The sequence below is a fragment of the Accipiter gentilis genome, chromosome 2 (genome assembly GCF_929443795.1).
Source record: "Accipiter gentilis chromosome 2, bAccGen1.1, whole genome shotgun sequence".
Classification (NCBI taxonomy): domain Eukaryota; kingdom Metazoa; phylum Chordata; class Aves; order Accipitriformes; family Accipitridae; genus Astur; species Astur gentilis.
In genome coordinates, this window is record NC_064881.1 from 1,098,312 (window position 1) to 1,111,514 (window position 13,203).

Genomic DNA, 13,203 nt, shown 5'->3' on the forward strand with positions numbered 1-13,203 from the left:
GTAGTTGTAAAGAGACTGTACCAACACCACTACCATTTCCCCCATTAGCCACACATTGGAAAGAAATAGAATCTAAACTAGAATAAAGCTACCCTTCTAGTTGAAAATGTGAACTAAGCACTTTGACACTATGGTTACAGGGGGATTTCATGCATGTAATTGAAGCTGCACTGCTCAGGTGGAACTGAATTTTGCACTTTAAGGAAGGACTGCGCTTTGATGTGCATGAAAAATTCAGGCATGACTTCCTCCAAATTTACATTGCCTGCCCTCAGGTGTACCTGAATTCACCAGTAAATCCAATAATTAGGATGTTAATTAAATATGAGGTTGTTAATAAGGAATTCAATAGCTAATTTTATATCAAAATTTAATGTCATACATACTAAGTTATCTCCTGAAGTCCACCTAAAGGCAAGGGAAAGACTGAAGTATAGGAAGGACAGTGTAAGTAACAGCTTCAAGAGCCTTTGGTTAAGGAACTTGCCAAAAGCTCTCTAAGAAACCAAGTACTCTGTATCAGCAGGATCACTCGTATTCACACAGTTGTCAATTCCTTCAAACACATTTGCAAGGCATCACTTTTCTGTACAAAAGTCATGTAGTTCCCAGCCTGCTCCCATTTCTACATTTACCCGTGGACCGACTTAATTATATTCTTTATACTCCTTCCAACAGCTGCCCAGTACTGAACACATATCTACTGATCAAAAGTTTCCTTTACCTCTTCTGAAACTTTTTGAAAACTGCATCAGATTTGCCACCTTAATTTATTCCTTTCAAATAAAGACCAAATTAAATAGGATTAGCATATCAGAGTTAGTAACTTACCAATTTCATGCCTAAATTAATTTATAATTCTTAAGGTAATACCATTCAGTATATGAAATTTGTTAGTATTCACTTCATCAAATAGGTCTAAAAGTCATCTACTGAAGATTCTAATGTGATTTTTAATTTTTTTTTTTTTTTTTTTTTTTTTTAAACCAAGGATGGGATCAAATGGAAAAAAATAAATCAGTTTGGAAACTACCTTACTCTCCTTCACAGGTGCCACTGACAAAATACACAGGCTTCCCAAGTCTCACATGTTTTTTGTTTTTTAATTTCACTAAATCGTTACTGAATTCTTTTTTTGCCTTCCTTAATATGGTATTATATTGAAAGTGACAGAATCTAGTTGCTTTCTCTTTAACTTATTTAGACAGGACTTCAGCTTTCTGAAGAGTATCTTTATATCATGGTTTCATAGTGCAAATGTGTTACTACAAATTAAACAGGAAAATTTTCTGGAAGAACAGCTAGTAAATTTGCGTACTTCACTGGCAAATTCAAAAACAGTATCTCCCATGGTTATCATAAACAAGACTTATTTCCCAAATTAATGGAATTAGTTGGTATAGGTCTCCTATTCATGCCAAAGTGTCCTTACAGGAAAAAGCAGAGGTTTCACATTCTGTTTTGCTTTTAGCAAAAGATGTTTCCTCATGGTCATAGCTTGCACTTCTTTATCTGTTTTCCTTATTGTGAATACTACTGGGATATAAAACAAGAGGTGGGTTTTTCTTTTATGACTTAGCAGCCTTAGTTAGAAAGCAAAGATTGTCCTTTTGTGAGAGAATACAGCAGGAGAGAAGAATATTTTGTACTGTCCCTGGCATACTGCTGATCACTTTTTGGTTCCTCTTAGCTCACAGTTGGCCTGTAATTTCATAGCTACCTCCTTTGTTATTCCACAGAAAATGAGGTGAGGGAAAACATGCATGAACTAGCTCAGATCATCTTTTGGGAAGATCAAAACCTGAAAGGACACTTCACTAAGGACAGAGAAGAGATTCTGTAGTTTTACCACTTATAGACAGATAAAACCAGTAATTTGCAATACATAAATAATAGGTCTTTTGAAATGCTTTCCAAAGATGATGTATGTATCTTTTCTCTCCAAGTATTAAGAGAGGCATCTCAGATACTGCTGTTACAAAGAACGGAGACAAAACAGACAAAAAAAAGGTAAGAAAATATACCAGAAGAATCATCAAATCATTCTTCATAGGTTTACAAAGCTTTTGAGTGATTGGTTTCCACCAAAGAATCCTTATACTTACCAGGGAAGGTACCTCCTGCTGGAAAAGAAGCATTTTTGTCATATTTAACATTCAAGCAGACAGGTTTCTCAGGATCAGGCAGGACATTTAATGTGATTATAGGACAATCTAATGTGGTCTTGTTGTGTAAGGCTTTAAGCTGTAAAGTGTGCTCTCCCCTGAAATATACAGAAATCATACAAACTGTTATAAAATATCTCTTCTGAAAAGACAATTTTCAACAGACTTCAAGTCAGAATCATGTACATGAAAGCATGACAAAATAAAATTATCTAAAAGTTATCAGTAGTAAAGGGAAGAAAAAAATGGAAGTGTTAATGCAAAGTTAGACAAGTAAAATCATAAGTTTAAGATATCCTTAATAAATTACCTTATTAAATTGAATTTTGCTTTAATATTTCATTAGCTTGATCATGTTTCATTGCCTGTCTGTAAGACACTAGCAACTACAGCTTTAAGGTGCAGAAGACAGTGAGGTGGAAAGCAAGCACAGCTGATTAAAAAGCTGAGGAGCATTCTGCTTTGACAATTTCCAAAGAGCGAATCTGCGTACAACTCGCATCTAGCAAAGTGCATTACAAGTATATAATGGCTTCATTGTTATAGAATAACTAATTTTCTTTGCAGTATTAAAACCTTGACATTTAAGATTTTAAGCAGAACTGGGAATGATATTTAACTGCATAGATGCTGTACTCCCCAGCCAGTTTTGACTATGCTATCAATACTATGATATTACCACTAACACTAAGCACACCTGTTTCTAACCTCCAGCAATATATTGATAAATTATATTCATTATCCTTCTACCAAGATGCAGGCATTATAAATACACCAAGCACCATCAATAGCATTTAAAATAGATTTTCTTCCAAATGCAAAATAATATTGTGAGTCAAATCCTGCAGATATGAATGCAAAAATATTAATTGCTGTGAAAAACTTCAGAAGTTTAAGAACAAGCACTTATTGCTAGCTTCTAAGCTACCTAAAGCCAACCTCTCTTGCAAGAAAAGCTCAGGGATAGGGTAGCAGAACCGTGAACATGAAGAGGATACAGAAATAATGAATTTGAAAAGTCAGATGGGACATGTGAGTGTAAGGGGAACCCGTGTGACTGACATGAAGAAATGGGAGCCACAGGACACACATCTGCGGGAAACGAGACTTCATTAGTTCTATTGCAAATAAGAAAAAATAAATATGTATATTTAAATTCTTTTGGACACTTTGCTAATCCCTTAAAACAATGGCTAGCACCCAGAAGAAGTGGGGTTTCAACACTCCTAAAATGTGTTCCTAATTTGAAAGCATAGTGTCTGGATCTGGTCACCCAAAGGCTGTACGTTTCAAATATTTTTAAGTGGTTTATGACACCATCTGCCCTAGGTACAGGTTGACAATTATAAGCTGTGTTTTACCATGACCAGAAAAAACAGGATTCAGAAAATGAGAGCAGCAGCTTCTCGGAAGACCAGAAGAAACAGCTATCGAATTTTATTTAGTTAAGCACTTAATTTCTTAAAGCTCACTATCTGGCCTTCCACTGACATATAAATAATAAAAGTTTGACCTTAGCTCTAGATTAATTCTTGGTAGGTACTTTATGAAATGCGCAGCTTAAATACATCTAGCAAGCGACATTTCAGAATTCACTTTTTTTTCCATATAGTTTCACTACTTACCTAGGTGCATGAATACTAATAACTCCCAGGTTAGCCCTACCATTTTCATCTGTTTTAAGTTGCTGGTTTGAAGGAACAATCTGTCAAAAAAAATATTTTTTATTCTTTCAGTGACACAGAAGTAGTATCAAGTCTTAGAATAAAATATATATCTCATTTGCCTGCATACTGTCTTTCCATTTGAGCAATAGCTTCTTTGTATTTTTGCACTCTATATTAGGGAAAGATACACTATTATGAATACAATATTAAGAGGTTTCAGAATTCTCTCTGGCAGTTTTTAAAGACAATCACTTTATCTCAACTAGGATATTTTTGTTCATTAATATGTTCAATTCTTTTATTAATGTTATTTCTTTAATTGCTACTGATGCTATAATGTCATCCATAGCACATGTTAATCTGAGTATATTTTCAGATTCTAAAATGTTCTACAAACTATTTATTCCCTTTTACAGTGTTCCTCCAGTCTGCACAGAGATTCCCGGGTAGCAAACATTAAAGAATGATATAACTGGAGTAAAAAACAACTAAAACATCTGTGTGTCTCTTCCCCTTCCCCCTTCTAGTCCCACTGCCAAAAATGTAAGACTGCCACACAACCTAGCAAAAACTGTTACCACAAGTGATGAAGTACAGTACCTTATTTATCAAAACTTAATCACAAACAAGAACTAATCTCTATACCATAAGAAATGGCATTTAATCAAAGACTACTAAGGATAACTACTTGTCAGTGTTGTTTTAGGATAGTAACACAAATGCGTTATACATCCCCTATTTACCTAGCATATTAATTAGGTCTGATCCAAGTCCTTTGAAGTCAATGGAAATTCTACTATTGACTTAAAGGAATTCTTGCTGAATGCCATTGTTAGAAAATAACTCCCCTTTAACTCACTAGTGTTCTTCAAGATGTGTTTTCTATGTGCACCCCATCTTTGCCACACTTACTTCCCTGGCACTGAAAGTGAAATCTCATGACTGGCAGTACCATTAAGTCGTACTTGCCTTTCCACATTAAATGGCAGAGAAGCCATCACTGCACTTTCCTTATCAACAACTTTTTGAAACTATGGACTCCAGTGTAGCAGATAAGAGAATGGCTATCATCTCACAGAAACAGGTGTGAATCTTAAAGAATACTAATACACTCTTAAAGTAAGCAGAATCTATTCTGCAAATTTGTGTGCATGCTGCTTTAGCCTTACCTAAGAAATATCTTGTCAACGTATCAAAAAAAACTCAGATAGTAGCTTTAAAGTTTGGAGAACAGCAAAGGAAGCCATGGATACGTTCTGAGTTCTTCTCTAATTAATTCCTCTCTAATGAGGAAAATCAACTTTTTCACTGATGATACAACACAAACAACATGGTGCAAATGTTTGTCATTACCTGAATAGTGTTTGGCATTAAATTGCTTTCCCTTTGCTACTTCAGCACAAATTTCAGACTAAGTGTCTAGTGTCCACTTACATAAAAATAATGTTTTGGGAATACTTGAATTGGGCAATCTTCTTCCAAAATTATTTTCTTTCCCAAATCTCATGTCAGTAGGTTAAAAGAATGAAATCACTTTAGGAAAAAACATTGTGGAAGTTGATTCATAATGGATCAGCTATGGGAGCATGAATTTATCCTACCATGTCACTAGAGAAAAGCAATGGCAAAAAATGTGTGCTTAATGGTTCAAATGGAAGGCAGCATTGTAAAGATATGCTAAGAGAATTGCCAGACGTTTCATAAACTCTTTTGAAGAGTCTATTCAACTCAACAAAATAAGTCTGTATTAGAAGTTACTGTACACCACAGAATGGAAAGTTTTAATTTTTACAGGAACCAGTGCTTTGTGCATTTCCACTACTGAGCTGCACGTAAGAGTTCAGAGTGTTTCTGTTCAGCCATACTCACTTAGCTGTGGACCTGTAAGACAGAGAATGGAGTACTGGAAATGCATGTTACAACTGCAGAATATCAGGCTTAAGAGACTTAGAGGATGGGATGTGAAATATAGACAGACAGCTTATCTTAGAATTTCAGTTCCCAGAAGCTTCTCATTTCCCTTGGGAGACTGTGCATACAACCTATTTGAAATGCCAAGGCAATACAGTTCTCTAAAGAGGTTCTCCAAGATACTCATGAATACTGATCCAATGTCTGTTCAGCAGCTATGCAGTTGGTTGCTCTGCTAATGTATGAAAGTAACTCTCAGAAATGATGCCGGTGTTAAGTTCTGGGAGCACGCACTGTAATAAACACATTATAAAGGTGATCCACCTTGGCTTTCAGAACACTTTCTCCTGGACACATCCCACTTGTATAAAAAGCTTGCAGACTTTCTAAGACATGCTGTTGGTCCTCCCTGGAGGAAGGCATAATATCTGAAAAGACACAGCATGCCACCACAACATCTCTTTGATCAGGCAGCACAACCACACACTGTTACTGTCAAGGTTGTATGTTCTCTCAAGAGCAACATAAATAGAAGCCCCAAGGAGTTGCAGCTGCCATCATAAAGGCAGTAGCTGGGGCAAATAAAAATAATCCATAACTATGAGGCAGACTTCTATGGCAAGAGATTCAAAAGAGCCAGAAGAAAAATGTTCAAGACATCAAGAAATTTTCTCACCCCCTCCCCACAAAAAACCCCAATAAACATAAGTAATAGTAGCATAGTTAAACAGGGGGAAAGGTGAGGCTGTGGCACAGTTCTTGAGGGATGAGCAAAAGAAAGTTCTTGGCTGCTGTGTGTTCCGAGAGAACTGAGGGACGCAAATGCATGACAAGCAGGAACAAAAAGGGAAGAAGACCAGCCCTGCATGAAAAAATATCATGTCCACAGGTGGATGAATATATCCTGTATTGATAATGTACACGTTCAATATAACAGTCTCTGCACCAACAGTTAGGAACATTTGACAGTTTGACTTTTTTTCTAATAACAAGAACAAAAATTTTAATGAATGGGGTATTCTGTCAAACTCCTTTCTTCATACAGAGCAATGTGCAGACCACCTGACACTCAGACCTCACCCATGGAAAGGACAGTAATCACTTAAATTTGGGTTAGACTTGCATCCTCATTGTTTTAATTTGGTTTATAGTGCCAATGATTTTTCACAGGGATAATCAAGTAGGGAGCAAAGCTGCTGACTAGCTTTACATACAGACTATAAGTCATACATTCAGGAACCACAACCAAAGAACCACCAGATAAAAATTATTTAGTTGCCAGTTTGGACCATATAAACATTGTCATTATTATTCAGTAATTTACCTCAGATAAAGTGGGGGGTGGGGTGCATGCAGAATTTGGAAGAAGGTTCAGTAGACGATCCAGAATGTATACTAATTACACTTGGACACTGTACTATAGGAATTTTGTTATATTTGTGAATGAAATTAAAGGGAGCTGAGCAATCCGTCTCAGGAACTGTTTACATTACTTGTTGACACTACTATTATATGAGATTAATTATTCTTTTGTGCCCTTACAATGTTTTATTCACTTTTCTAAAAATGTCTTGAAAATGAAGAAGATAATGTAGACTTGACAACAAAAATTTGTGTTAAACAAAGTTCACGTAAAAAGGCCTATGCTTACCTTTAAGTTGTTACCCTTTATAAGGCTGATTTTGACATTAGGTTCAGGAGATGGATTTCCCCACTGATCACACAGCTGAACAATAAGGGGCTTCTGCAATTCTCTACCATTAATCACTGCAACAGGCTGGAATAGATACAAATGCATTATACTATTCTGTTCTAGGTGTATCAGACGTTCATGGCAGGTCAGGAATCCCCAGAGCAAGTGTCTGCCTTTTCCATACTATTTGTCTCCCATAACAGCTAGACCATAACAGAACTGTAAAACTCCAGGAAGGTATTTCTAGACTTTTCCCATTTACATTCTCTTGTCTTTATAAAATGCACTACTTGAATTGAATTGCATGTGTTACTCGTGTTTGTGTGACTAAAAGGAAGGACGTGCTTCTGAAGAGACTTACCAAACAGTTTCCTTGTTGTAGAAGGAGCAAATGGCCTAAAAATTTATCTTCTGATATGCCTTGACAGCCTTCTAGATAGTAAAAAGTTATGATACTCCCTGAAACTTTTGTTTCACTTTTTTCTTCAATAACTTCTCCATTTTCTCAACATGCCAATCTTTATTTCTGTTCTCTACTCAGATACCCAATTTTCTTTTACCTGCTTCCACTCCCCTATTTTGCTTTCTGCTGCAACTTCAGTACTATCATTTGAATAGCCAAGTAAACACTGAAAAATAAAAAAGCCCCATCAAATAAATAGATGGTACCAAAAATCTCCATCCTTTTCATTTGATGTAAGTACTGTACTCCCATCCCCACTTTCTGACTGTAAACACTTGTAAACTTAAGTAGATTTGGGACTGCCTTCCTACACCCTAAATATCAAAAAAAGCCCCAATAACAGATAAAGGAGAGATGAGCTGCCAACTATTACTACCATTAAGGACAGTATCTTTGGCAAAGAGCAGTGGAAGATGCATGTTAGGATCCAGCCCACAGTAAAATTGCTGCACCAAAGAAAAGAAAAATACATCATCTGTAGAAGGGCAAAGGGGACAGAACAAACAGTTTAAGCGATATTACAGAATACAGTGTTGTAAACACACACACATGAGTTAGATTACTCCAAAATAAGTTTGCTTTTAAAAAACTAACATAGTTATTGTATGAAAAATGCTTCACAGCTACAGACCCATTTAAAATATATCTATATAATTAGACAGATTGCAGAATACTTTCTTAAATTTGCTTGTGTTATGTTGTCCTGTATAGAATAAAAAATGTCTCTAGAGCTGTCATATTCTGACAATTTTTATAAGTATCAATACTGAGAAGTCAAGGTTTTCAGCTTTGAATCCTGTGCTCCAAAAAGCTCTGGAAATGAAAGACCTGCTGACTAGCGACCCCTTGTTTTTTTCCAAACCAAAACTGTTCAACTCACCTTTTCTAACTCTGGCCAATCCACAAATTGTAATTTAGCAGGGGATCCTGCAGTCAAATTTACTCTGAGAAAGTCAGAAAATTCACGCCAAGCGAAGCATAATTCTTTGCTTCCAAGTAAACAAGGTTTAAACCGAATACCTTTTACTCTCATTGTTAGAGTACTTTCCTGTTGAGAAATAAAATATTTTATCAAGAACAAATAAAGAGTAGTATAATTTATTCATTTTTTTCAATATGGTATTTTAATATTTATGCTTGCTAGACACTATTTTCTGTTTTTACTGTGAGACAATGGACTAAAAATTAAAATACAAGTTCTACTCCTTTTGTTAAATTTAAATTGACTTCTTGTGTAAGAAGTGATCAATTTTAAACTCAAGCATTTCTCAGGAACCTGTTTTTCAATGTATGAGTTATGTACAACTTAGTTATACCCAACATATTTTAAAAGGTATAGAATGCATTTTAAATTAAACTATGGCAGACAATATCATTAGTCCATTCTACAGGGTTTTTCAAAAGATGATAAAATCAACTGTACCACCACAAACAAACACAAAAGAAAAGACTAAAAACAAGGTAGAAGAGAAGATATAGAACAATGGACTAGAAACAAAAGAAACCTGACTCAAGCATGAAGTGAACTGGCCCCCATATTGTATAGCTGCAGTAGTGATAAGGTTTTTAACAGATGCTGCTGTATTCCTTAGAACAGGATCATATGACTAATGCTTTAAGTCTCTATCTCCTCACAGCTTACCAACCTGTGTTAAATTTGTCTACTTTCCTACAGTTTTGGTTCAATTCTGTGTGACAGAATTAAGACAATTACCACACAAAGGCCACAGAGAAATAAACTGTATGACATCTTATAAATACCTGCCAAGTTATTTTCAAATTGGATTTATCAAGTCCAGGCCCAGAAACTCCTAGGGAATTTAGACATGCAGATGTCACTGTCTGAACCTGATTTCCATACTGATCTGTAATCATTATATCTGTTAAAAAAACATGATGATGATTAAAATGATTACTAAGATGATTACCTCAGCAGCTGCTTTAATGAAACATTATACAACATACAGAATATAAATGTATACAACATACACACAATACAGAGAAAATTTACATGAGTATCACAGAATCACAGCGTGGCTGAATTTGGAAGGGACCTCTGGAAGTCATCTGGTCCAATGCTCCTGCTCAAGCAGGGCCACCTACAGCTGGTTGCCCAGGACCACGTCCAGATGGTTTTTGAGCATCTCCAAGGATGGAGACTCCACAATCTCTCTGAGCAACCTGTGCCAGTGCTTGGTCACCCTCACAGTGAGAAAGTGTTTCCTGTATTTTAGTTTGTGCCTGTTGCCTCTTTTCATGTCACTGAACACCAATGAAGAACCTCACTCCATCTTTACACCCTCTCTTCAGGTATTTATACACATTGATAAGATCCCCCCATCTTGTGGGTTATCAAAAGGGTATAAATAAAAAGTATCCATATAGTCATATAACATATTTGTGCTTCCCACTTTTTTTGAATAAAGAGATTATTTCTTGCTATAAAGTTAAAAGAAAAAAAAAAATCTTAAAATTGAAAGCTGTTTTTCAACCTGTTGGTTTGTCTTATGTGCTTTTCTTTGCTCACACACAAGCTTTTAACATTCCAAAATACTGTAAGAATTTTTAATTTCTTGCTATGCAATGCAGCCACTGTGTACAGAAACCAAAGGAGAATGAGAAGACTGATCCCAAATTAAAATGCCTTCCTCTTAGGTTAAGGTTAACCTTAAAATGTTTCACTCTGAAGTCCGTGCCTTTGAAATAGTCTGAATGCTGTTATGGCCTGTAAGATTTCAGAATACATGAACTAAACAAAAATTTACAAACAATTTGAACTCAATGTGATGAATGTCTCAATGTACAAACTAAGCGGCAAATTTTATTGGAGAGTAACTCCAGAATTGTGAAATGGCAATTGGAGAAGTCTGATCATCCTTCTGTGAATGAAAATGTAAACCTGTTTTTTATATTAAAATAGTTGAAGATAATTCACTCTTGATGACATCTATATGCATAACAGGCTAATAAACTGCAAAGAAAAAGAAATGTACCTTAAAGAATATGCAAATACTCACCAATTTCACTTTGTAGTTCTTCACCCATCTGCAGTGTGTTTGGTCCTTTTAATTTACATTTAATGTGTTTGGGTTCATCAGGAAGTGGCCTAAGTCAGCATATGAAAATTGACTTATAATCAGTCTCATGAAGGTAATCACTTATAAGACCAGACATGATAAAGCATACAGCAGTTATCACTCATTTGCGACTGGAATTTATTTTTTTTTTAACTTTATCCTTGCACATATTTACAGGATCAAACCACACATGCACACAAGTTACATAGTAGCTTTCACCTCAATCTTATAAGGGGGAGCTTATCAGACACTACTTACATAACAAACCCCAGCAATGTTATGGGATTTTAACTTATCTCTAATAACTTGCCTACTGGCATTTTACCATACATCAGATCATTAGCCAGATAAAGCAGAATTCAAGTTCGCAGTATTTTAAATCTTGAAAAAAACCCCATCCCCAACACTTCTAAGCTGAAGTAACATAGTTGTCTACATATTAAAATATGTCTATTACTGTAAAACCAATTACAATATCAACTTCAATCCTGATACATACATACAAAGGTATCACCGTCTCCCTTGCTATGAAAATATTTGCTGACTTCTTAAGGATCTGACTACAACTAACATATCTTAAATGTTTTAGTGATACAGTTTTTCCTTAAAGCAAAACAAAACCAGAGCACATTACAAAAATTACGGACAAGATGAATGACCATAAAAAAAGAAAAATCAGATTTCCATTTCCTCTTTTGCTATGATAAAGCAGAAGTCATTAGCCTAAATTATGCTTAACACTAGTGTCTTAAAAATACTTTCTGTGGTTAAACAATCTCAGCCTTTCCTTCCGTTTACTTGATGAAGATTAACATATGTTATGTGCTGGCTCCCCAAATATTTAAGAGTTATCTGACATCTGTAAGTTATTTAAGAGTTATCCAACACAATGTTTTTTACTATTTTTGTGCGTTCTAAGCTAAAAATTGCAGTGAGATCTTTAAAAATCCCATTAGAATGACCTCCAGTTAATTTTTACAACAATGACAATAGAATAACCCCTAAATAAGAAGTTCCCTGATCTGAGACTGTTTTTCAACGACAAGCAAAAATGTATTAAAAATATTCAATAAATCAATCCACCGTTCTACCTTCCTTTCAAGAAGACAGGTACCAATTCAGTCTGCTTTTCTGCTCTTCTCAAAACAGAAAATACAACATAACTCAAAATTTTTCTGTCTCCGACAGTGCTGCATTATAGACAGCTTTTTACAAGCTCTATGGTCCCAATATTTTAAAGCATCTTACTGCTTAGTCATGTAGGGGTTTTTTTTGTACTGCAGATCGGTGAAATGTCCAATTGCTGCAAATTTACTGCATCAGTGTGCTATAAACTAGTTACTTAAGATTAACCTATCAAGAACACATGAAACACTAAAGTAATTTAGAATCAGATTCATCTTAACAAACTTTACAAAGATATAATAAGTAGAGCTAATGCCAAGACTCACTAAAAGTGATAAACAGGCAATTTTAAAGTTCAATTTACAGCCTGTCACTTTTGACTGAGATACCAGATGCAAGCATCCAGCATTTGGCTAGATAAATACTATCTTTAGCTTCAAAGTAATAACCTCTGTAAAGGTAAAAATTAACTTCATAGTTATATATCTCTTTGGTAAACAGTGACCTGACTCTTCAGTAAAACTAGTTATTCTATAAGCTAAAGTTTACTGAAAGTTTTCAAAGATAGCAATAATCTTCTTCAGCGTATGTACACTCACAGAAGTGATTATAGGACTGGATACAAACAGATCATGATGGAGTCTTTCACATAGGTAATGTACTCATCTGTAAACAGTTTGCATACTGCCCCCCCCCCCCCCCCAACCAAACCTACATTCCCCTGTTAATTTGCCAACTGTTTCATTATTTCAGCTTCTGCAGAAAGATTTTTTTGCCCCAAAGCACAGATCTACAATCCTTTGCCAACAATATAATTCATAAAAAAAAATTTTCACATGAACAAACCTGACTGTGAACGCACTCTCCAAAGACACATGGTCATCAAGATAAGTAATTAGACAGTAACGAACATCTTTTACTGATGTTGGTACTTTTACATCAGGTAATAATCCCTGAATCAGCTGTTCTCTGTTAATTCTAGGTGTCCAGTTAACCTAAAATTAAAATTTCTTAAATTAATCAAAAGCTAAATTATTAATGACTAGCTACATAATAAATCTGTGGTCATTCTAAATATGCTGAAGTAACATACAGGCAATAG

At 35.3% G+C, this 13,203-nt stretch overlaps 1 protein-coding gene across 7 annotated transcripts in view; it reads right to left on the bottom strand.

Annotated features, from left to right (window-relative positions):
• The window catches only part of SMCHD1 (structural maintenance of chromosomes flexible hinge domain containing 1), a 106,601-nt gene that overhangs the window by 37,435 nt on the left and 55,963 nt on the right, over nt 1–13,203 (bottom strand). For all 7 annotated transcript variants that reach the window (XR_007508292.1, XR_007508291.1, XR_007508289.1 and 4 more), the window contains 7 exons: nt 12,948–13,096; nt 10,917–11,005; nt 9,661–9,779; nt 8,780–8,947; nt 7,395–7,520; nt 3,791–3,870; nt 2,106–2,263 (listed from right to left, as the gene is read on the bottom strand). Coding sequence is in view for 3 of the 7 variants with exons in the window: in XM_049818413.1 (XP_049674370.1) it covers nt 2,106–2,263; nt 3,791–3,870; nt 7,395–7,520; nt 8,780–8,947; nt 9,661–9,779; nt 10,917–11,005; nt 12,948–13,096 (889 nt within the window). In the remaining 4 variants the exon portion in view is untranslated. The remainder of the gene's footprint in view (nt 1–2,105; nt 2,264–3,790; nt 3,871–7,394; nt 7,521–8,779; nt 8,948–9,660; nt 9,780–10,916; nt 11,006–12,947; nt 13,097–13,203) is intronic.